The sequence below is a fragment of the Nycticebus coucang genome, chromosome 17, assembly GCF_027406575.1.
Source record: "Nycticebus coucang isolate mNycCou1 chromosome 17, mNycCou1.pri, whole genome shotgun sequence".
Classification (NCBI taxonomy): Eukaryota; Metazoa; Chordata; class Mammalia; order Primates; family Lorisidae; genus Nycticebus; species Nycticebus coucang.
This window is the reverse complement of record NC_069796.1, coordinates 10,560,333-10,586,925: the sequence shown is the minus strand read 5'-3', so window position 1 is coordinate 10,586,925 and position 26,593 is coordinate 10,560,333. Positions and strand designations below refer to the sequence as shown.

Below are 26,593 nucleotides of genomic sequence, written 5' to 3'. Positions count from 1 at the left end.
TGCATATTTTTGAGTGAAAGTACATGTATATGTAACTAATTGATATAGAGATCAAATTATGCCCATAACTTTTTATCATTCCTTAATCATAACACAATAAAGTTATTAACAAAATAGGAATTTCTCGCATTAAATGTCTCTTATGTGGGAGAAAACCTAAAAGACCTTGAATATGGTGATAACTTTTTAGATATGACATCAAAGGCATGATCTATAAAAGCAATAGTTGATAAACCAGACTTCATTAAAATTTAAACTTCTGGTCTGTGAAAGATAATGTCAAGGAAATAAAAAAATAAGTATAGTCTAGGAGAAAGTATTTTCAAAAATTGGTCTGATAAGGGATGGTATCCTAAATGTGCAAAGAACTCTTAAATCCAAACAATAAGAAAACAACTTGGCTCAATGAGTAGGGCGCCAGCCTCATATATGGAGGGTGGTGGGTTCGAACCCAGCCCCAGCTGAACTGCAACCAAAAAATAGCTGGGCATTGTGGCGGGCGCCTGTAGTCCCAGCTGCTCGGGAGGCCGAGACAAGAGAATCGCGAAAGCCCAAGAGCTGGAGCTTGCTGTGAGTCCTGTGACATCATGGCACTCTACCGAGGGCAGTAAAGTCAGACTCTGTCCCTACAAAAAAAAAAAAAAAAAGAAAACAACTTAATCAAAATTGGGCCAAAGATCTTAACATCACTTCCCCATAGATGGCAAACAATGTATAAAAAGATACTCCACATTGTATGTCATCAGGGTAATTCAAATGAACACAATAATGAAAGACCATGATACGCCCCAATAGAATAGCCAAAAATTGAAGCACTGACAGCATCAGATGCTGACAAGGGCATAGAGCAATAAGAACTTCCATTCTTAATGTCTTAGCTCAATAACTAAGAAAATGCCAGGAAGGCTATGTTAACCAGTGTGATGAAAATGTGTCAAACGGTCTATGAAACTAATGTATGGTGCCCCATGATCACATTAATGTACACAGCTATGAGTTAATAAAAAAAAAAGAACTCCCATTCACTGCTGGCAGGAATAAAAGATGGCATGACTACTTTGCAATATTATTTAGCAGTTTCTTAAAATACTGAACATACTCTTATCATACAATGTGGCAAGCATGCTCATTATTTATACAAATTGAAAAAAGTCCACAAAAAACCCTACACACAAATGCTTATAGAAGCTTCATGTTTAATTTCTAAAGCTCAGAAACAACCAAGGTGCCCTTCAGTAAATAAATGAATAAATTGTGGTACATCCATACAATGAAATAGTATTTAGCACTAACAAGGAATATGCCATTTCTGTATCATGAGAAAACAAGGAGTACCCTAAAATGCATATTACTAAATGAAATAAGCCAATCTGAAAATAATGTGTACTGTGTAATTCCAACTTCATGACATTCTAGAAAAGGCAAAACTATGGAGACAGTAAAAAGATCAATAGTTGCCAGGCGGAGAGGTTGGGGGCATGAGTAGGTGGAGAGGTTGGAGGCATGAGTAGGTAGAGCACGGAGGATTTTTAAGGCAGTGTAATAGTATAATGGATACGAGTCACTATACATTCGTACACACATAGAATGTACAACACCAGAGTGAACCCTCATGTCAACTATAGACTTTGAGTGATTATGATGTAGTTTCATCAGTTGTAGCAAACTTACTATTGTGGTGGGGAAAGCTGATAACAGCACAGTCTGTGCAGGTATGGGAGTAGGTAGCCCATGGAAAATTTCCTCACCATTTTGTGTGACCCTAAAGCTGCTCTTAGATTGAAAAAATAAACTGCTGCTGATTGAAAAAATGAAGTCTCTAAACAAATAGCCTATATGCAAACATGGAACACACGTTGTATATATCAGCATCGAAGTTTTCAATATGGAAATATCTTTTTCATGCTTTTTAAATTTCATCTAATTTAAGTTGAATTTAAATAGTATTCTTTTCATGAACTAATGAATCTATCCACTGTTTCTGTGTTTTGTTTTAAAGATATAGTAGAAAAATGAATCTCATATAGGTCTTATGATAGGAATGGAAGGAGAGAGTTTAAAATTTTCATCCACCAGAATGTTCTTTTTATTTGCCTTACAAAACATAATTCTGTATTTTCAAAATGTAAGTTAACTTTTTACCATCATCCAGTTCCTATAAGTTCTACTATTAAATTATAACTAAACTTAAATTGTGTTTTGAAGAAAGAAATGGATTCTGGAGTCATGAACTCTGTATGTGTGAATCTTCTCTTGATAGAAAATAAAATTCAAACATTCCATCAAATTTTAAGATACTTAGTAATAACTTTGTACAGATTGCAATATAAGGATCACTCACTTTAATGGTAATTGCCAAATTGTAGAGTATCTTGTTATAGTTTTCCGTTGCTACCAAAACAAATTTCCACAAATTAGAGGCTTAAAGTAACATTCCTTTACTATCTCATAGTTCTTTAGGTCATAAATCCAGGCTGGCTCAGCTTGATTCTCTGCTCAGTCTCAAAGATTAAAATCAAGATTGCAGCTGGATGAAAATATTTGCAAACTGCAATGTGATAAGGGGCTAATATCTGAAATATGTAAGTAACTCAAACAACTTAATAGCTAAAAAAAAAAAAAGACCCAATTTAAAAAATGAACGAAGGATTTGAATAGACATTTCTCAAAAGAAGACATACAAATGGACAATAGGAATTAGAAAAGGTGCTCAACATCACTAATTATCAGAGAAATGCAAATTAAAACCCCAATGCGATATGCCTCACACCTGTTAGAATAGCCAGTATCAAAACGAGGAAAGATAAAAAGTGTTTATGAGGATGTCGAGAAAAAGGAACTATTGTACACTCTTGGTGAGAATGTAAATTACTGCAGCTATTACAGAAGTTCCTCAAAGAATTAAAAATAGAAATCCTATATGAACCACTACTGGGTATAGTAGATCCAAAGAAATGAAATCAGTATGTCAAAGAGATATGTGTACCCCCATGTTCATTGCAGAATTATTTACAATAATCAGGATATGGAAGAACCTAAGTATCCCTTGATGGATGAATGGATAAAGAAAATGTCATATACACACACACACACACACACACATAATAGTATATTGGTCAGGCTTGAGGAAGAAGGAAATTGTATCATTGATGACAACTTAGATGAACCCAGAGAACATTATTCTATGGGAAATGCTGACATATGCCAGGCACAGAAAGACAATATTGCATGATTTCACTTATATGTAGAATCTAAAAGCATCAAACTCATAGATGCAGAAAGCAGCAGAGTGGTCTCCAGCAGCTGGGGTAGGAAGTGGAAATGGAGGACATTGGTCAAAGGTTGTAAAGTTTCAGTTAGACTAGGTAAGATCTGGAGATCTATTGTACATTGCAGTGACTACAACAAGGTGCGCTTGAAACTGGAGAGTAAACCTTAACTGTTTTCACCACACACACACACACATACACACACACACACACACACACACGGGATGTAAAGTAATGAATATCTGAATTAGCTTGATTGTGGTAACCATTTCCTTATGTATTTCAAAGCATCACTATATACAATTTTTATGTATTTTCCCTCAATAATGCTTGGGGGGGAGGGTCCAGCTGAGATGGTCTTATCTGGAGGATCTGGTGAAAAATGCACTTCTAAGCTCATCTAGATGGGTGCCAGAATTCAGCTTCACACAGTTTGGGACTGAGGTCTTTATCTTTATCCTGCTTTGTTTTCTGTCATTGTTGTTGGTTTTGGACTAAGGTGATATTTCTGAGCTTCTAGAGGCATTCTGGTATACCATTCTCCATCTGGATGACTACTCCAGAATGATTACCTACCATCTCAGTTGTCCTACATAAAACTTAATTTTTTAGGGTATATGGCATACCTTAAGGACAGGACACAGTTATAAGAGGGACTTTGCCTAACAAATGCAAACATTGTAATCTAATTTGTTATACCCTCAATTAACCTGAAACACTATAAAAATAAATAAAATAAAACATTTTTAAAATATAAATAAAAAGGGCGGCGCCTGTGGCTCATTGAGTAGGACACTGGCCCCATATACTGAGGGTGGTGGGTTCAAACCCCACCCCGGCCAAACTGCAACAAAAAAATAGCTGGGCATTGTGGCAAAAATCGCCTAAGCCCAGGAGCTGGAGGTTGCTGTGAGCTGTGATGCCATAGCACTCTACTGAGGGAGATAAAGTGAGACTCTGTGTCTCAAATAAATAAATAAAAGACTTTATTTTAAATAAATTTTAAAATAATCCAACCTTTTCTAGAATTATACCATTCAGACCCAATAACACTTGTAAGTAATGATGCTGAACAGTACTTCTACATTTATATACCACTATGTTCAAATTACACATATAGTAATGCAAGTGCCTATGTTAGCAATATCTGTGCATTTATCAAGTTGCAATGAAAAATAGTTTGCTAGATTTATTTGTTCTGAGTTTGTCTCCACGTTGTTAACCAGTGCTGAATATGTTGAACTATGGTGTCATTGGAAAGGGGTGCGTGAGCTAATATCTTTGTTGCATGAATCAACCAACATTTCCAAGAAAACATCTTAATGCATCTTAATGCAGTCTTTGACTATTGTCTTAACAATTGAATCTTTTTTTAGCCTTAGAAAAACAAAGGGCTAGATTATAAGAATCTGCAAAAGATTAATATTTCTTCTGTTGGTTTTTAATTCGATACTTTTCCATTTTTTTTTTTTGGTTTTGAACTTACTTCTTTATGTTTTGTATAAACAGCATTTAAAGGGTGATGTTTATTGCTTCATTAGACAGAACATATTTAGAAATAATGTATGTTAGTGTTTAGCACTTCACAAAGTCAAAGTGAGTATGATACTTATATAAAAAACTAGTAGAAATTCTTTTGATTTCCTGTTCCTTTAGAATAATACTATCACTGTTTGGTTCATTACTTTTGCTGTATTGACAAAAACTTTGTACAGCTTGTTTTGTCATCAATAATCTATAATAAAATTCTAAAAATTTTACTTTTCTAATTTTGTTAAAAGCAAATTAAAAACCAGACTTGAAGTAAATTATAATAATTGTAAAATAAGATATTAAAAAAATTAAATGTTTATGTTTTCTGAGAGTTTTATATATTTTGTGTTGGAGTTGGAAAACTAATCTTAAAACACAATACATTGTGGCCCTATTATACATGCAATACTACTAATAATTTCTTTGTGGATAGCTTCAAGTTTGGGACTGCTGAGAATTTGATTCGGAATACTTTTAGGAAAGGAATTTTTTCTGAAAGCTAATGATACATTCAGATTTTGCATTTCAGTTATTTGGGGGGGTAGTGATTTTCAACCTCATTTTCTTTATTTACCTCACTGAGGATTTAATTCTAACATCTCTAGTGTGAACATTTCTGAAAGCATTTATTTTGTCTTCTTAGAAATTTGAGATTATTTTGTTATTTTTCCTACTAATCTTAGTCAAAAGCGGTACTAAGTAATAAAATATTAACATATTAGAGTGCACAAATTATCTCTCTTGTATATTCTAGCACTAGTCAAATACTGCTTTATAACCTAATGTTGAATCAACACTGTTACCAGTACTACCAAGATAAGCCAGAAATTGAGAGCAAGCAGTTCCACAGCAATATGATTTTTTTCATCCCACCTAGTCTGGGTCATTTTCTTCAACAAGGCATTGTGGAACTCTTGTGGATGAGCAAAAGGTGTAAAAATATATCTTACAAAAAATATATATCTCTTACGTATACCTCAGCAGGTATAAAGAATCTTTGGACAATAGGTTAAGTGATCAAGAGATAATTTCTAAAATATTTAATCTCTAACTTGTTGAAACCTCAGAAACATGAGTAATCATAGCCAGCCCTGTGAAATACCTGTTAACGTTCCAGGTCAAATTACCCAACATAATATACGCAAAGACCTGTTTGCCGTAAATTCAATTTCTCTTAAACTGTTTTTTTATTTTTTCTCCCCAGATGTCTATACTTTTCCTTTTCCATTCATTTCACATTAAATATTTTAAACTAATTTACCTAAGAGCATGTGTGACCCAAGTTTGTATTTCTGGGCTATATTTCTGAACTATGCAATGTTTTATGAATGGTGGAATTATTCTTTCCTCTCCATGGCTTTCTTTTTGTTTTCTGTTGAAGACATTGTCTTTACTCTAGTTTATATAACTTTAATAATTTCATATCGTCCACAATAAATACTTGTCAGCATTTATTAGTACATTTATCAGATTAACACCTTTGTACATTCCTACTTTGATTATTGTTCTTTTAGGCTGCCTGTGCTTATGGGGACCTTATTATATGATAATAAGAATTTGCAGTTACCTTCCTGAGTGCCTTTCTGGGGAAAATGCCCAATGTGACGTTGTTAGCAGTTAAAGAAAATTAATGTCTGAAAATATGAATCCTGTACTGGAATAACTTTTGTTTTACAAGAAAGTTAGGCCCAGTCTAGACAACATTGCTGTCTACGGCTCAGCACAGCTGCCAACCTGGAAAACCTGCCTGCTCTCCACTCTAATGGATGTGCGTTATTTGAAGCAGATCTTGTTATACATCAGTAGCCACAGACAGCGCTTTGCTGTGTCTGAGATCGAGATCCATTGTGTGCGGATACTTTCCCATTGCCCCTCAGAGCTGCTTTGCATCCTTCTCCACTCTGCCCTGTGCCTCCATCCTGGCTTCTAGTTTGGTTTAGCAAATAGGAAGCACAGGTGGGTGACTGGAGTGGAGCTGGAGGACGGTGGGATGAGTGTCCCTATATTCCAGGACCTCTCTTAGAGGCAGCCTGAGATTGTGCATCGCTCAACTAAAGGCAAAAACTTTTAACCAAGCACAGCTCTCCTACTCTCATTCCTTCTTGGTCTAGCTTCCTCTTCTGTCCTAGGAGTGGTCATTACTCATCCCCTTCCTGCTTGCCCCTGAGGACGACACCATCTCATTTTACAACCCTACCCGTGGCTCTCAAAAGAATCCCTGCAGTTACTTCCTTGGAGTGTGCCCTGTGGTTCCTTGACTAGTATAGTGACCAGTTTTGAAATTTAACTGTCTTAAAAATGAAATGCAACATAAACCAGCGACTACCCATTTCACTCCTTCATTTTGCTGATGACATACTCCACTAAACACAAATAGTATGTACTAGTATTGGTCACACACTCATAGAATATGCTCAGAGACACTTCAAAAACAAAAACAAAAAATCTGGTGTGAGGGCAAACCGAGAAAGCATAATCGAAATGGCAAAAAGATAGGACATATAAAAAATATGTATACAAGTGGCTTTGAAGAGTAGACAATGGCGATTTAATAATGATCACAGTGCTTAGCGAAAGCTCCCTACGTGCCAGGCTTTATCCTAAGCAGTTCACAAATGTTGAACGGTTTATTTCTCTCAGGAGCTCTGGGGGAGATGCTATTCCCATTCTCCAGGTGAGGAAACGGGGGCATGGAGCAGTGAAGTTGGAGTCGGTCTGTTTGCACAGCTGGTCCTCTTAGCTGCCACGCCACACTGTTTTTTCAATGGTTTTGCTAATAGAAATGCTAAGGCTCATTAAAGACTAGATGTTATAGGAATGGACTAGTTTGTAATAGTAACAAAATGGAAAGGTGGGGCAAAGTTTAGAGGCAAAATTAGGTTGGAATCCAACGTCTGAGAGTTCAAATTATTTTTTCAATATGCTATTATTCTTAAGCCTAATTTTTCTTCTTGCTACCCTTTTCAACAACTCATGAATTTGATGACATATAGTATTTTGTACTGTGAGTGCATTCGTTGCTAACATACGCTTAATATTTTTCTTTAGGTTTGTGATCTGTGAATATGCCTGTTAACAAGGCATCCACGAGCAATGAATTGCAAATAACATCTCCATCTTACCGCAAACAAGCCTTAAAATTAAATTTTCAAAATTTAAATAGAAAAAAGACTCAAGCACCAAGGTAAGTTGGTAAGTGGCAAAAATTTTTCATATTAACATAGGGAACCCATAGGAACTGTACAGATAATTTAGACAGTAGAGAAAATTGTGAAAAAGAATGTAACCTACCCATATATCTCTAGGCAAGTATGAAAATGTTTAAAGTTTTACTGGTTTTATTACATAGGCTTATTTATCATAACTGTTACATAGTTTCAAAAATCTTGCATTCTATACTTTTTGAGATAATCATTTTTCTATACTCACATATTTTAAAAAATTTATAATAATTCATAAACCATGTAAAATAAAATATTTAATAACTACTATACTTCTAAGCATTTTACTAAGTTTTTTATTATTACTAAGTTTTTTATTATTTTAAATTTAGTCACAGTAGAATTTCAAATTATTTCTTTGAGATAAAGTTATAAAATGAGTGCAATAGCAACCTGAATTTTCACTGAGAATTTACAGTCAGAGGTTTTCTGTTGTGTCCATATCCTCACACCGTAGGGATCCATATTTTCTATAAGAAAAAGGTGGAGAAGTTGTTATCTATTCAGAACCCCGCAGAAAGGAAAATGAAACTGAGAATAAATCATCCAAAAAAATGAACAGTTGAAATGTAAATTCATGTAGACATGTTATACTGAAGAAACAAGCAAAGTGGTCAGTGTATATAAATCACTTGGGATGGTTGAGATAAGAAAGCAATAGGACTTCAATGTAACCTAACTATGTAATTCTTTTACTAATAGGATATAGGTCAAAAGAGGGAAACAATTTGTATAAAAATGTTCAGACTTGTATTAATTGCATTTAAAAATTTCAAATAGCCCCAATGCTTCATAATAAAATGGCCTAGTGAATTAATTAAGTATATCAAAACAGCAGAATACTGCAGAAATGTTTAGAAAAAGAAAATGGAAAAATTGAAACATAAGTTATATAGTGATATACATCTGTCAGATGAATATTATAGATACGGCATTCACTAGTAATAAAAGGTTTGGTGCATGATCAACCTCTTATGGGATCAACCACAAATCTGATATTATTGGTAATAGGTATATGCTGAAAGGAGGAGGGTAGGTCTTTTCTTTAAACAAATATGAAAAGACTTGGGTTTAATCGAGTGAAATGGTTTACTTTTCTCCAGGAGTTCTGAGTTTTTAAATATGCTAATGTGTAGTGTAAATCTATGCCAGGGGAACAGAGCTGGCGTGCTACCACTACTTGTATAGATAGACCCTTTCACAAAACTCACCCAAGGAACACATTGTAAGAAATATTAATTTATATTGAATGTTCTTTTTTTTTTTTTTCTGTAGAGACAGAGTCTCACTGTACCGCCCTTGGTAGAGTGCCGTGGCATCACACGCTCACAGCAACCTCTAACTCTTGGGCTTAGGCGATTCTCTTGCCTCAGCCTCCCGAGCAGCTGGGACTACAGGCACCCGCCACAACACCCGGCTATTTTTTTGTTGCAGTTTGACCGGGGCTGGGTTTGAACCTGCCACCCTCGGCACATGGGTCCTGCGCCCTACTCACTGAGCCACAGGCGCCGCCATATTGAATGTTCTTTTTATTAGAAAAAAATAACCATATTGTTAAAGATAAAAATATGTATTTTAAAAATGATTTTGATCTTTAAAAATATAAGTTGGGACTACCTCCTAAACATTCTTCACATTTGTGAATATCTAAATTGATAGGGACTTTTTAATCACTTGGTAGAAATATTTGGAATACTCAGTGCTGTGTATTTTGCATGTGTTAAATTATTATAGCTAATGTTAAATTAAAACCACAGGTGCACGTAAGTAATTTTCCAAATCTGAATTTCTAAAATTACCACATCAAAGTTTGTTCATCATTTTAAATTTATGTGTGATTTTTAAATTTTAAGAAGTGGTTTCAAATTTTTGAAAATGAAATCAATGCCATAGGGGAAATCACTACATATTTCTCCTTGTATACCTGTGCAAGTGTTAGTTCTGAGTGTAATTTTTGATTCATGTGTACAACTATCATGTATCCATAAAAATTAAAAATAAAAAAACGAGAAAGGCATTCTTTAAAAAATGTAATTTTTTTTTTTCTTTAAACCTTACCTGGTTTTCTAATTCCACCTCGTATATTTTTAACCCTCACTAGATTTTATTACTATTTTAACTAGTCAATGTTCCTTTATATCTTATTTCTATTTCATTAATTTTTTTTTTTCCTTTTTCATCTTTCTTTCTTCTTAGATACTGTATCTGGACTAGTTTTTCATTTACCTGATAGAAGTTGGTTGTTTGAATATATCTTAATTTTATTCTTACTCTTGAAAAATGTTGGAAACTGAACATGGAATCATCTTCGGACCATTATCACTTTTATTCTCTTTATTTTTATTGATATCATTCCATTGTCTCATGGTTTCCAGTATTGCCATTGAAAAGTTAGACGAAACTTTAATGTCAGTCTTTAAAATTAGTCAGTTTTACTATGTGTCAGAATTTAATTTTTTAAAATTCTTGCTTGAATTTGTCAGAGCTGTTCAAATCTGTAGATATGTCTCTCTTTCATTATTCTTAAAATATTATCTGGTATTTCTTCAGTTATTGCCTTGACAATTCCATTTTCTCTTTTCTCTTTTTATGGAACTCTTGATTAATTGTGTATGAGTTTATCTCATTAAATCTTTTATAAACTTTACTCTTTCCTCTCCAGACTCATTTTTTTTGTCTTTTTCTAGTGTATTTTATGTAATTTATCCTTAACTATGGTCTGTCTCTCCATGTGGCTAATTCTCATTAATTTTCTTGAATTAAAAAATTACATATCTTACATTCTAGTAATTAATTTAGTTTTCTTTAAGTTTTTTTAATGTAGACTTGAAGCTCCTGATTCTCTGCAGATATTTTTAAGCTTGTGGTGGGATGATTGCTTGATAATTTGCGTCTGATTATTTTGGTGACTGGAGTCTCTGAGTTTGTTGCTTCTGCTTGTTCTCATTTCTGTCAGCTTGTTCATTGTAGCTTGTCATTACTCACTTCCCCCTGGGGGGAAAATGTTTCTGCATGTTTTTTTTGAGCACTAGAAGAAATATGTCATCCTCCAGAGAGTCTTCACATTTGCTGGGACTAAAACTAAACTCATTGCCTGAGTTTCCTTTTTTTTTTTTTTCTCTGTTGAATGCCATGGCAGCCTTCCATGTAGCTTCCTGGGGTTGAGATAAGTGGAGTGCTTTAGTTCTGATCGTTCTTACCTTCGATATTTACCCAATGTGAGTAGACTCTCTTATAAATTTCCTGCACTTTGAAAATCCTGGCTTTTTCCTACTGTTTAGTCATTTAAAAAACATACTTAATCTTGTCTTTATGACCCCCACATTAAGGGAAACCAGAGGTTTGACTTGAAGCAGGTACCTGCCTTGGAGCAAGAAATGTCAACTTTGTTTTTCTTCTTATCTTTTCCATGAATATTTTAATACACCTCATATTCCTTGTCCTTATTATTCCTTCAGGGAAAAATGAGTCTTTGCAGCCTCAGTGTGGGTTCCATTAGAGACACATGTAGGATTTCACGTAAATCCTTCAAGTGTGGTAACAAGTCTGTACATTTTTCGACTAAAGAGAAAGTCATAAATTTTTACAGTGGGTTACTTGTGATTATTTTCCATAAAAGAAATGAAGATTAAATTATTACATATATTCTCTTCTTCTGTGGCTCCCTTGTCTCAGAGATGAAAAAAACAAAAATATTTTGAAGATCTATATCAAGTGGGCATACATTTTAGCTGACTAAAAAAATGTTAAAGGGAATGTACAACTTACAGTAGAAAGATTTAGTCAAGCTATTACAATATTTTATATCTTTTTCAGAGAAGCTTCAGAATATTTTATATCTGAGGGATTATAGTCTTCAAAGCTTCCTGAAATATTAATAAGCCTGAAATTTTTAGTTTATATAAATGTTTTTGAAATTTTTATATTTAGTAAAATGTTCTCTACAAATACATGTTCTAAATAGTTTAAAATATATATGTACATAATATCTATAGATAAATCCATATCAATATATAAAATTGATTTTGATATATGCACATTTGTAATATAGCTCTGTAGGGTGGGTTCTAAATATGTGCTATCAGCAGCAAGAATAAACTTTTCTAGACTCATATTCTGGCCATTTGTGGGTTTTGTAAACCCATTGTCTTTATCTTTTGTTTGTCTAAATTATGATAAGCATTTAAGTGAAATCTTAATGGTTAACACTTTGCAATTAGTCTGAGACACCTACACCTGTAGAATTTGGGATTGGTTACAGATGATTTAGCTATAAATATAGTAATTTAGGACCTGGATGGCCATAAAGAGCATGATCACATTCAATATATTATAGTATAGCTTCTTTTAGAATGTATTGTCCCAAATAAAAGATCAGAGGCTGTGGATGAGATTATCTGTACAAAGTATGTGGGGTCTTTCAAGATCTTGAAAACTACAGTCACCATATATGCGGGCTTATGCCACTGTCTTGGTTCACATCTCTAGCGGATAGACTAGGTGACAGGGATTAAGGTGATAATATTCTTTTTGGGGTATAAGAAAATCAATGCAGCAAAGGTGAAGAAAAAATTAAAATTAGGCAAGAAAACTCTTATTGCTTTACCACCCTGATCATTAAATCACAGCTTGCCACAAAGAGACGCAACAGATCTATCTGCTTGACATATAGGACTTATCCAGACAGGTTGCAAGAAGAAACCACATCTCACCGTAGAACAAGTGGAGAAATAAGGAGGAAGATAGGGGGAATTTACATCTTTCTGTCTAGCATATTCTTTGGTCAAGATTCACCCTGTAGGAATAGTATTATAATTATAATTATAATCAGATTATGTCTCCTGGCTCTTGGCTACGCCAGCTATGGAAAGGGAAGTGTGGCTCAGTATTTGGGGGAATGAAGGCCGAGGAGGCATCAGGGGGGATCTGAGAATTCATACGGTACTTATGTCCTATATGGGCATTAATCATGACGACTATGAAGTTTAAGTGCTTCTATATTGGATGTTTTCTTATGCACTGATTCAACTCAAAATTAGTGATTCCACAGCTTATTAAGGGAATAAGCAGAGCCAGTGCCCAGACGTCCCATAATACTTGTTTAGTCTTTAGTCCTCTAGTGGCCCAGGAGGCGTGTGTTTCCACAGTTAGTCCTCTGACTATGGTTTGATAACTGTTGAGATTCAGTATATTTTTATGCAGAGTTTCATCTGAGAACAAATGCGTTTTTTACCACATTGTTCCTCCAGCATATTCCCAAAACACTGAAAGTTTTCATGACCGATGGAAACATAAACATGTACACCATATCCCAAATACTGTCCATCTGTCTTTGCTTTCATGTAAAGCTGATACTGTCAAGATCCAAAAATAGTGACTGGCTAATGGAGTGAGTCTTTCCTCCCTGGTCTGACATTTGCTTTAACAAGGATATCATTAAAGACTAGTCCCATATAGCACCAATGATAATCTAAGGAATTATCAGTATTAATAGGAACTTGTTCTAGTATGCCACTCTGTTTTATTGTAAACTATGGTCATCATGGGAAGACTTCTAAGTTTCTCCCTCATATCCATTATCTTCTTCCATATTAATACAACTTTTAGTTATATATATGGAAAACCATTAAATAATGCATTTCTCAGCTTTTCTTGTTGCAAGATGTGGTTATGTATAATCCTGGTCAGTTAAATGTTAGCAGAAGTGATGTTCATGACTGACATTTTGTGGTATTTTTTTTTTTTTTTTTGGATTTTGGCCAGGGCTAGGTTTGAACCCGCCACCTCTGGCATATGGGACCGGCGCCCTACTCCTTGAGCCACAGGCGCCGCCCACATTTCGTGGTTTTTAAGAGAAGTAGTATGTCTTTATGAACCTCATCTGACCCCTTCCTTGCACTTGGAGTAAGGATGCAATTGCCACAGCTATAGCGGATGTCTCAGGCCATAAGGATGGAAGCTGTATGTTGAGAATAGCAGAGTAGCAACATCAAAAAATCCTGAATTCCCAGCATTGTGGAGTTACCATACAACCTTGAATAGCTTAATTTGGTCTGTCACAGGACAAGTAAATGAGGATCTTGATTAATTTACAACGATTTTTCTCTTTTCATTGCTGTTAATTACTTGCCTTTGAAAAAAGTGTTCATGGGTGTTTTTTTCAGATGAATTTGCTAGGACAAAGCCCACGAGCCATACTCCATAGCTGTGGTTATAAATGTCAGCTTTATTTTCCTGCCACAGGATCCATTTATTTTGTAGTCAAACTAGAGTCAGATTTAGTTTGGGGATTTAGTCCAGTGGGGTCAGTAGAGGAGATCTGTCTCTGATGGCCATCATCTGGGAGCTTGCACATTCAAAAGTAGAGTTAAGAGGTGATCATTGCCTTTCTCATGTACATTATTGAAATAATAGGAATAGTATTACAATATTATTCTTACTTCTCCACTGTCACCTACTTTGGTCACTCAGATTTACAGATCTCTCCCTCTAACACCTGTATCTCTACTCAAACGAGCTGATGTTTAGGGTTCTCTGCCAGAAACCTGTAGTATGGAAAGAAAAATATGTGTTTTCAGGGTTCAAGAAGGGATTCTTTGATTTCATTAAGTATTTCTTTCTGGCATCAGGAGAGGATTAGTCCCTTTTTGAATGAAAATTCATATGTATGGATTGAAGATGAATCTATCAGACTCATTGACTTTTTACTTCCATTGGATAATGAAAGAAAAGACAGAGATCAAGTTTGAAGGTCTTTTTTTTTTTTTTTCAAACCAAGCAGTTTGTTCATTCTTGGTAATTAAATAACATCAAGTCAAGTATTGTTATTAATGCCAAACAATGAAACCTCTTTGGGGTTAATAATTACATTTCATAAGAGCTGATGTTACACTTCAGAATTTCACTTGTTTCTTAGTGGACTTCTCACAGGCAGCCATGACAAAACCATTGACTGTTACCAAAGGCAGAACAGAATGTTTACAAGCATAAGAGCAAATATTTAGAAGGAAAAATAGATTTTTGTTCTTGCAAATATTTCCTGTCTTTAATTTTCTTCTGAACTTTGTGCTCAGAATTCAGTGTGTGTCAACAGTCCCCTCTCCCTTTCTTAGTAACCCCTCAGTAGGAGGGTTTGCATTCTCAAGGCTTAAGGCAGTATTCCATTTGCTAAGACTGAATAAGAAATTTAAAATCTAAAGTCTAAAGACAATGAAAGAATGTAGCTAACCATAGGTATTTTTAGAAATGAATACGAGGCCTATATCTCTGGTTTCAGACTATAAAGCCTGCTGGATATCCGCAGTGTGAAGATGCCGAAATCAATCACACAGCAGGTGTCAAGATGGCTGAGAATATTTCAGTGTCTGACTTAAAACATTCAGGCCCCAAATCAGTGAGTCAGAAATGATAAATTCAGGGGAGGTATTCACAGAACAAATGTTTGTACATGTTCATATCATCAAGTCTTTTTATGCCCTTCAGATTAATACTTCTGTCCCTGAATTCCTCAAACATTCATATGTGTCGTACACACCCACGCGGATAAACTTGTCTTTCATTCTGTTGGTACTTCTGAGTTTTAGGAGAAGCCATATTAATTGTTATTTGAAACTTCTGTTTCCTTTTGATTTTTCACCTCCTAAGAGTACCACACTTATCAAAAGAGTAGTCAATATTTAATGCTTTTGCTTCTTGATTATCCTTGCATTTATTAGCATTCTAAAATTTGGATTCTGTTTTTATTTCTCTAGAGAAACTACTCTCTAAAGATCTCCACTACAGTAAGCATTTATCACTTCTTTGTGGTAACATCAAGATCTTCTCTTCTAACTATCCTTCTCGAAATATACAGTACCTTGTTATTTGCAATAGTCACCATCCTGTGTAACAGAACACCAAAATTTATTATTCCTGTCTCACTGCAGCCTAGTGCCCAGTGACCAGCCTCTCTTGGTCGCCCTGCCCAGAGTTCTCCCCTCCTCAGCTTCTGGTAACCACTACTCCAGTCTCTCCTTGTATGAAATCAACGCTTTTAGACGCTACATCAAATGACATCGTGGAGTGTTTGTCTTTCTGTGCCTGGCTTGTTTCACTTAACATAATGTCCTCTAGGTCCATTCATGTTGCCACCGATGATAGGATTTTATTCAGTTTTGTGTCTAAGTAGTATCCCATTGTGTCTCTAAATTGATTCCATATCTTCGCTATCGTGAATAGTGCTACAGTCAACATGGGAGTGCAGGTGTCCCTTTGATACGCTGATTTCTTATCCTTTGGACAAATAGCCAGAAGTCAAATTGCAGGATGGTATGGTAGTTCTATTTTTAGTTTTTTTGAGAAATTTCTATAGTGCCTGTAAGTTGTCCTAATTTATATTCCCACCAATAATATTCCCTTTTCTCATCATTTTTGACAGCATTTCTTAGTTTTTGTATTTTTGATAATAGCCATTCTAATGGGGTGAGGCAATTTTGAATGTTCTCACTACAAAAATGATAAATGTTGAAAGTGATGGATGTGGTTACCCAGATTGATCAATATACTATGTATGCATGCATTGAAACATATCCCATAAATATATACATCTATTAGGTGTCAGTTATAAATAAAAATTGAATTAAAAATATCTCCACTGACTTTCTAAACATTAACTCTAATTATCTTCTTGTCCTTGGTTTTGATATTTCTTCAGATGTACATTTTTTGTCATTGTAGTAATCTTTATCTTTTCTTTGATATCTCAGTATAGCATTGTTTGTTCACATGAAATAGGTACACATTCAAACTAATTTAAGCAAAAAATTCCCCAATTCTTGTAAAGATATAGGGCTGTCTTGTGGAACTTGAGAGTAAATTGTATAGCCAAGTCTTGTTCATTCATGCAGCACTCTAACACATGCTGGAGAGAAAATGATCAATTTGGCAGGTACAGTCTGCATATACACTACTAACCATACTTTCTAAAAGAGCAGGAACTCTAGCAAATCATGCAGCGACATTGATTGGGAGCTCCAGTGGTAACTGAGCATTTTCCTGAGACTTGGACATTTTGTCATTTTAAACAGCTTCTCAGCAAAAGCTAGCCCTTGGCTTTACATAACCTTTCAGCTCCAACAGCCACTAATTTACAATAGCACCTTACATAAACTCCTTGGGGAGAGTGCTGAATTGGCCCAACTGGAGTCAGATGTCTACTGTGACCCCATCAGCAATGGCCAGGGAGATGGAGTCAGGCGGTACTAATATGGAACTTAGCCCCAGTGGTTTATCAGGGGCTTTGAAAAATGAACAATTTTCAGGGTAGGACTTTACGCCTCAAATTATATACATATATGAATTCTTTCATAGTACTTTCCTGAATCTACTTCTGTTTCACTTAACTGTTTCTTCTTTCCTTCTCACCTTCTAACTCTGGGATCTGTTAAACAAGATATGCCTTAAATACTTTCTTCATATTCTTCCTCTTGAAATTTTATGGCTTTAATTATCACTGATATGTAGGTAAATCTGAAGTCTATTTTCAGATCCTATCTACTTCCTAATACCTGTCTAACAAATCCATTTGGATTATGGCTGTCTCCCGGGTGAATCATACTGAATATATCCAGAATGGCACAGATCACCTGCCCAAATTCCTCCCATCTAATTCTCTTGACATGGTCTTCCCACTTCTAACCATGTAGGCTATGAACATTGAACTCACCTGTATGTCCGCCATCACGATTTCTTTTCCAAATCACATTAGTCATCATATCCTATTTATTTAGCTTGATCAATTTTAGTTTGATTTAGCTTAGCTCCACCTAATCTCTGGGTTCTGGGTGATTGTGTTCCCAGGAAGAATCAGAGAACGGATTTTGAAAGGACAACTGCTGTGTATACCAGTTCCTGTCTATACTTTAGGGAATAGCTCAAGTACTATTTCTGAGAAGAAGCTTTTTATGAATCTTTAATGAAGAAGAGTAATGCTTATAACAGTTACCTTGCACGGAATAGACGAGGTCAGACAATTAAGTTTGTGAACCTATCCTAGAAAAGATATGTTTCTACATATCTCATTGCCCAATATCACTAAGGTCACCTTCAAAGGACTCCCTTTGGGAAGCTAGCACTTAGTCCACCCTTCAAAGTGCTTTTTCTAGGAGAGTTCATGAACTTATTGTCTGACCTTGTATGCCACGAACTGGGCTGTGTGGTCTGGTTTAATGCTTTTCAAAATTCTGCAAGATCTGATTCACATTTCTATAGATGGAAATTGATAGTTCACACAGATTAAGTGATTCAGCAAAGATTAAAGAACTAGGGCGTGTTGGAATAATGATCTTGGAATAATGATCTCTACTTCTGAACATCCACAGGATTTTATTTCCATTTTTAGTATAACACCTTTTATGTCACAAGGGGATGGGTCTCATTTCCCTACCAGAATCTGAACTTCATGAGGCCAGGCCTAATTCCTCCTTTAGCCCTCATTCTATACAGCAAAATATCTTGTCTATAAGAGAGTTTTACTCAACAAATGGATTGCCAGCTAAAAAGAAAACAATTCTGAATTCATAGACTAGTACCATAAAGGGTCAGTTTGGATTGGGTATCTATGCAACTGGGACACTTTTTCATTATATGTTAAATTAGAATGATGATCTTTATTCACTTCTGGTTCTACAGGAAAGCATACTTATTGTAGATTACATTTATCATTGTGAAGTCCTTTGATAGTTTGAAGAAATTGAAATCTGTGAAGCTAAAGTATATTTTCTTTTCAAATGCCTGTATTTTCAAAACCTTTCTTCTGCTTCTTATCATGTGTTATGTATGTCATCAAATGAGGGTTAATTTTTATAACATCCTCTATTTGTGATGTCCAAGAATGGTTACCATACTTATATTTATTTCTCATTAAATATTTATAAACATGAATTGTAGGAGACCAGCTGAGGATCTGGTATCTATGCAGAAAGCTAAAAATGATTAGCTTTCCATATTTCCAGTGATGTATTACAGGTTATAATCCACACTGAAAATTTCTTGACAAAACTGAAATTATTTACAAAATGTATTCTGGACATGGAAATTGAATTAGATATTGTTTTCATCCTGAGACTATATTTTGTTTTAGAGGTATAAGGATGTAACTGCATTTTCCTTAGAGCCTTTAGGAAAGCTTAGATAAAACATCTAACTTCAGAATATATAGAGATATTTCGTGTATTTTTATTCCCTGTGGGTTATAATTGAGGCATAGAAAAAACATTGTTGTCACTTCTTTGACAAGCAAATTCCCAAAGAACTTGGAGAAGGCCTTTTGTGGCGATGTGGGCAAACTAACAAGCATTATGGCTTGGGAAGAACTCATGACAGATGTCAGGCACCGGCTGTGAGCCTGGTTTCTAGTTAGGATGCAAGTAGAGAGTAAGGAGTAGACAGGTAATTTGTTTTTTAAATTTCAGAATATTATAGGGGTATAGATCTTTGGTTACATGAATTGCCTTTGTACAGTTTGAGTCAAGGTTATAAGTGGGCCCATTGCTGGATAGTGCTCGCTGTACTTGTTAGGTGTGAATTTAACCATCTTTCACCCTTCCCACCTGCTTGATTTCTGTTGAGTTTCACTACCATATGTGCACATGAGTGTTGATTGATTAGTTCTAATTTATGAGTACATGTGCTGTTTATTTTTCTATTCTTCTAATACTTCACTTAGAAGATGGTCTCCAATTCCATCCAGGTTGTTAGAAAAAGTTTAGTTCAACATGTTTTTAAATGGCTGTAGTACTCCTTGATATACACATACCACATTTTATTAATCCACTCATATTGATGGACATTCAGGTTAATTCCACATCTTTGCGATTGTGAATTGTGCTCAAATAAACAGTCTATTGCATATGTCTTTTGATTAAATCAGGTTTTTTCCATTGGGAAAATACCCAATGGTGCTATTAACGGATCAAATGGTAGGTTTACTTTTAGTTTTTCATGGTATCTCCATATTACTTTCCATAGAGGTTGGATTAGTTTGCAGTCCCGACAGCAGTGTATGAATGTTACTTTCTCAACACGTCTCCACATCCACACCAGCATCTGTTGTTTTGGGACTTTTTGATAAAAGCCATTCTCTTGTAGTTAATTGATGTCTCATTATGAGTTTGACTTGCATTTCTCTGATGATTAAAGCTGTTAATAATTTTTCCGTATGTTTATTGGCCATCCGTTTATCTACTTTTAAAAAGCTTCTGCTCATGTCTTTTCCCCTTTTTTATGGGGTTGTTTTATTTTTTTTCTTGTTGATTTGCTTGAGTTCTCTGTAGGTTCTGGTTATCAACCCTTTATCAGATGTACACCAAGCAAATATTTTCTCCCATTCTATAGGTTGTCTATTTGCTCTATGGATTGTTTCCTTGGTTGTGCAGAAACTTTTCAATTTAATCAGCCCCATTTGTTAATTTTTGTTGCTGCTGTTATTGCCTTTGAGATCTTTTTAATAAATTATCTGACTGAGTCGATATCTATAAGAGTTTTTTCTAATATTTTCTTCTAGAATTCTTACAGTTTCATGCCTTAGATTAATCTAGAAAATCTTAAAAATTCTGCTGAAGGACTCCTGGAATTGATAAATAAATTCAGCCAAATCTCAGATTACAAAATCAATGTATACAAATCAATAACATTCCTATACACTATTAGCAGTCAAGCTGAGAAAAATCAAAGACATATACCTTTCAGAACAGCAACAGAGAATATAAAATACCTGCGAATATATTTACTCAAGGAGGTGAAATGCCTCTACAAGGAGAACTATGAATCACTAAGGAAGGAAATCTCAGGGGTTGTAAACAAATGGCAAAACATATCATACTCATGGACTCAGAATCAGAATCAACATTGTTAAAATGTCTCTACTACCTAAAATGATCCACAGATTCAATGCAATCCCTGTTAAAATACCAATTTTTTTTTTATTAAGTATCAGACTTCAGGCTATCATAATGAAAATGGCATGGCACTGGCACAAGAACAAAGACATAGACCAATGGAACAGAACAGAGAACCCAAATGTAAAACCATCCTCATATTACCATCTGATCTTTGACAAAGTAGTCAATAGCATACAGTGGGGAAAAGAATCCCTATACAATGAAGAGTGTTGGGAAAATTTGATAGCCACATGCAGAGGAATGAAGCAGAATGCAGACCTCCCACCACTCACAGAAGATAAGATTTTTAACTTGGTGGGGCCTGCCCCACCAAGTCTGCGTCATCTAATTCCTGCCATTCTGCCATAGCCTCCCACTGGTGCCTGTTCCTGCTCTCACCCACTTCTCCCAACAGCTGCCTCAGTGATCTTTTAAAATGTAAATGAAATAGCATCATGCTCTAACTTAAATTCTGTAATGCCTTCCATTATGTCTAGAGTGAAATGCTCTAAATACCTGCAAGATCTGGTCCCCTGCTCCCTCCCTGGCTTAGCATCAGTCTCTCTTTTGTCTCTGTGTCTCTTTTTTTCTGTGTCTCTTGCTCTCTCCGTCTATTCTCATCTCAACTTAAATATCTCTGCCTCAAAATAGGCTCTGACAGCCTGAGGTAAAGTAGCGCCTTCTCCTGCCGCTCTCTTCACACCTCCCTGGTGGTGCACGTGTCTTCATGGTGCCGACCACACTTAGAAATCATCTTGTTCGTGCGTTGTGTTCTTGCTTATGGGATATGTATTTTCTCCCAGCAGAGTGTAAGATCCATGAGGCAAATGGCTGAATTGGTATATCTGTCCTCCTAGTAGGACTGTGAGTCACTCAGAAGAAAAATCCGATTTCTATTCATTTTTTCATTTTTTTCTATATCTCATAGAACAACTAATTCAGTAAATTCTGAGTATATTTAGTTATTAAAATGTGTTTTGTTTTCCCAGATTTCTCTCTCTAATAGCATAACTCCAAAAAGTTTAACCTCACAGAAGTACAATTCATTGACTCTACTCATTTTTCACTATTCCTTTTGTTTGCTTATTTTATAAGTTTATGGGGACACATAAGCAGTTTTGTTACATGTGCAGTGGTCAGTTCAGGACTTCTAAGTTTCTCAACAATGGAAGAACTTACATAGGACCCATTAACTCATTTCTCATCTCCCCCGTGACACCCTTCCCCTGCCAAGTCTCCACTGTCTATTATTCCACTCTCCATGTCCAAAGGATTGCTAGTGTTGTATTTTTTGATGTTGCTTTTTAAAAATTATTTTTTATTTCAAGATATTAGGGGCCACACGTGTTCTTGTTATGTAGGTGAATTGTATAATGTGGAAGTTGGGACTTTTAGTGTGCACATCAGTGTATGTGGTACCTGATGGGTAGCATGTAGTAACATGTTCACTTTAAACTCTGTGCTGAGTAAATCACTATAACCACTCTACTCATTCCTTGCACACACCCTCAACTTATTTTCCCCACTTCTCTTTGAAGCAGTTGTTTATTCTGTTTCCCTCATAGTATCATTTTCATTTGTAAGACTTAAATGCCCTATGTGTACTAAATGCTGATATATCATGTCTGAGCCTTTTTCAGGAAATTCAACCTTGTCTAACTACCTACTCTCCACCTCCAATTGGATGACCACAGTTATCTCAAACATGATATGCCTAATACTGACCTTACTCTCTACCCTTACTCCAAATCTGCTTCTCTAACAATCTTCCCTACCTCAGTACATAGCAGTTCTATCTTTCTGATTCCTCAATTAAACCGTGACTCTGTTCTTTCTCTCATGTCTGATTTCTAATTCAATGACCATTTCTAGTTGGCACTAACATCAAAATATATCTGTTATCCAACCTCTTTTCCTTTCTCATGTAAGTATTGCTACAGTCCCGATCCAAGCCCCATTACCTTTCACCTAACTACAGGTATGTTCTCCCACTTGCTACATCCCACCTCCCCACACTCCAATTCTCAATATAGCGAGTGGTGATCTTACTAAAACTCAAGTTCAATCATGCTCCTCTTAAAATGCTGTGATAACTTTCTATCTCATGCAGAGTTAATATGGCTCCTTATTTCCTCCAATGCTCACCTTGCTCCAGCCACGGTTGGATGGATTCCACGTGCATGGAGGGAATGAAAGTTTGGCTTAAATCGAACCAACATCAATACATGTGAGGGTATAAACCAGTCTTCAATGTAATTGAAGTTACACTGGATTTTACCAATGAAGAAGGCGTATACCAACTAGACTTATAGCCTTCACCTCAAAAGCGTTTCTTCAGAGGCCACAAAGGTCTTTGAAAGTGGAAATTATGTTTCTCAATCTAAGAGTGGGACAGGATCAATCTAGGAGGCTGGCACGAAGATTTTTTGTTGTTATTGTTATTGACTTTCTTTGGTGAAACATTAACAAAAAAAGTATCTTTTCCTAGAAAATAGCCACTGAACGTCGATTAATTGAAACTTGGAACTTATACCTATAATTATTATTTTATTTTGTTTTGTTTTGTTCAGGCCATCATTTTCAATCACAAATGAATTCATCTTGAAATTCAATCAAACAAAAAATTCCACGGAGAACAAAGAATTGTTAGAAGTAGCTAGAAAAAACATTCTAAAATGTAAGGTAATGGCACACCATTTGATTACTTGTAATTAGAAACTTCTTTTTCTAGTTGGTGGATGGTTACATTTGAAAGGAAAATAAACACATTTTTCCTTAGTCATAAGTAGGCATCATTAAGATACTAATGCAAATTAAGTAAAAGCCTACAGCAAATAATTCAATGTCAGAGGGCTTTTTGAGTGAGGTTCCTCATATATGTGGGAAGAAGATAGCTGTTGATACCCATTCAAGAACCCATAGCAAAATATCAAAGTTTGACAAATTTCTGAAATTTTTTTTCTGAAACAATTTTAATTGAGATATGATTAGGTCCCAATCATATGAAAAGGACATATTTTGAGATTAGAGAGTATTTGAAAAGAGACATAAATGAGAAATGAGAAATGAAAAGATACTGAGTAAAGCTTGCTTCTTAAAGTCAGTGAGACTGATTTTCTTTCCCAAAGGAAAGAAAACCTTCCTAAACTTTTACTATACTTGAATGACGTAGTCTGTTCTTTCTCTGTAACAAACTATTCTTTACCTAACTTGTGAAAAATAATCCTTTACAAATATGACATTGATTCACACATTTTCAAAGCTATGAAAATAGAACAGGAAGTGAAGTAAGTCCTTGATTTGCCTTTTCTACCTCAGATTCAGGTTAATTTTGACAGAGAAAGAATACAAATATTTTTCTTTGATATTGAATAATTCATGAAATGAAAGCTGAAAAAAACCAGGGCATAAATTAAGCCAATTTTTTTTTTTTTGCTGTCATGATGATCGTTGTTTTTCAGTTCATGGTTGCCCATATATTTGAAAACTTTGAAAAAATACATTTAAAACATTTGGTTAGAAAAAGAGTATTCTTTTGATAATTATACATTCAGCCAGGGCCAGGAGGCACATTGATCAGTGAACTCCTCCTCTTCAGTCAGCCAAGTGCCTGTGTGGCAGCCCCTGGAGTGGGCACTGGGAGGGAAGGGGATTCCTGACCACCCCCCTCGTGTTCAAACTCATTTCTGCTTAATCCTATTTATTTAATACTTTACAAAATAAAATAAATGCATTCTCTTTAAAAAATAAAATAAATAGGATAAAAGTAATCAGTAGAAAGTAAAGAATAAGAATTATTTTGAGCAATAACTACTGATATTACTCAGACCATTAACATTTTCTATATTTTAACACTAATGCAGTTTGTATGTCAAAGAATACAATAAAAAGCAAAAATATAAAGTTGTGGGTCGAGAGCACAAGTCTCATAAAATGACTCTTGGGAAATAATTAAGGGTTAATAATAAATAAATACGTGAAAAGCTATACAGCTTGATTTTCTTTTTTTTATGCCTCCACATAACAGAGAAAACTGGGTCTCAAAACCTTGGGCTCCGGGCCGCACGTCTACCTTCCTGCTGCGTGGACGGAGGTGATTTACCTGGCTCAGTGCAAAGGAGAAATCCAAGATGGTATGTGCTCGCAGTTCTCAGTAAGGATCTTGAGTGTTTTCTGTATTTTCTTTTAATATTTAGAAATCATGCAGGAGAGAAGCTTGCCATTCTCTCTTGAAATATCTTGTAACATTTCGTGATGAAGTTCCTTTGGCAATTTTGAATTTATGAATTTAACTGCTCAACTTTTTAATTATAAAATTGTTTTAAAAATCTTTTGCTCAGCATAGTCTTTATTGCTTTTTCCCTAAAATTAGTAACTAATTAAAAAGTCATATAAAGTGTCATTCAGTGATTTCCAATTACATTAGGCACCATCCTTTGGAGAAACTTGTTTTTGCATTTTATAATTCTTACCCATAAAACATTACTCAAGTGGCCCTTTTGGTTTTCACTGACTTTAAGAAGCAAGCTTTATTCAGTACCTTTTCATTTCTCATTTCTCATTTGTGTCTCTTTTCATTTTCTTTTTTTTTTTTTTTTTTGTAGAGACAGAGTCTCACTGTACCGCCCTCGGGTAGAGTGCTGTGGCGTCACACGGCTCACAGCAACCTCCAACTCCTGGGCTTAGGCGATTCTCCTGCCTCAGCCTCCCGAGTAGCTGGGACTACAGGCGCCCGCCACAACGCCCGGCTATTTTTTTGTTGCAGTTTGGCCGGGGCTGGGTTTGAACCCGCCACCCTCGGCATATGGGTCCGGCGCCCTACTCACTGAGCCACAGGTGCCGCCTTGTGTCTCTTTTCAAACACTCTCTACTTTCAAAAATAATTAAATAGCATTGTTTTTAAAGGGGGTAGAATTTCATCTATCATGATCATAAATGTTTTGTTTATGCCTCTTAAAATGAATTTTGGAATGTTAATGATATGAGATCAGAGAGTATCTCCCCAGATAAATTGGGTTTTGTAGAGCTCTCCGGTGGCTTTCGAGTAATAGGAAGAGTAAGAACTATTTTGTTTCTGACTTATCTTCCTGGTCCTTCGTCATGGTGTCACCCATAGCCTGGCCTATATTCAGTATTTCAAGGATATTGAGGTAAACTCTTGGTTTACCACCAACCAGCAGCTGCTTACTCTTCTTTGCCAAGTAAATTTCAGTTTTGCTCAGCTATCCTCTCGTCAGGTGATCGCGGAGTCTTGCGCAGCCCCAGGGAGTGGATCACAGGTGGTCTAAATCTTTGCCACAATTCCCTTATAGGTACTAGAGATTGGACTAAGGGTCATCACATGGCCTAGTCCTGACTAAAGGAATGTAAAGGCAGCTCTGTTTGGAACACTTTTTGTTTACCTGCCTTTGAAAGAGACATGCCTAGGAAGAAAGCATCCCTCCTCTCCCTGGATCCCTCTTCGTTCCTCTCCAGTGTGCGGGTGAATGTGGGGACCAGAGCATGTGCACATCACAGGCCTAGTGTACTCTGGGGACTGACAGACGAAAGCAGCACGCTTGCAGCGGGCAGCTGTCATAGCCATCCCTGGAACCTTTACAATTCTCATCTTGTGAAATAATAAAACTCCTATTTTAAAGACACTTTCTGTTGA

At 35.6% G+C, this 26,593-nt stretch overlaps 1 protein-coding gene across 1 annotated transcript in view; it reads left to right on the top strand.

Moving 5' to 3' along the window:
• TMEM232 (transmembrane protein 232) overlaps positions 1-26,593 on the top strand; it is a 160,405-nt gene that overhangs the window by 15,951 nt on the left and 117,861 nt on the right. Inside the window, exons 2-4 of the mRNA XM_053566759.1 lie at positions 7,851-7,986; positions 23,511-23,622; positions 24,968-25,073. Of these exons, the coding sequence (XP_053422734.1) occupies positions 7,868-7,986; positions 23,511-23,622; positions 24,968-25,073 (337 nt within the window). The 5' untranslated portion in view covers positions 7,851-7,867. The remainder of the gene's footprint in view (positions 1-7,850; positions 7,987-23,510; positions 23,623-24,967; positions 25,074-26,593) is intronic.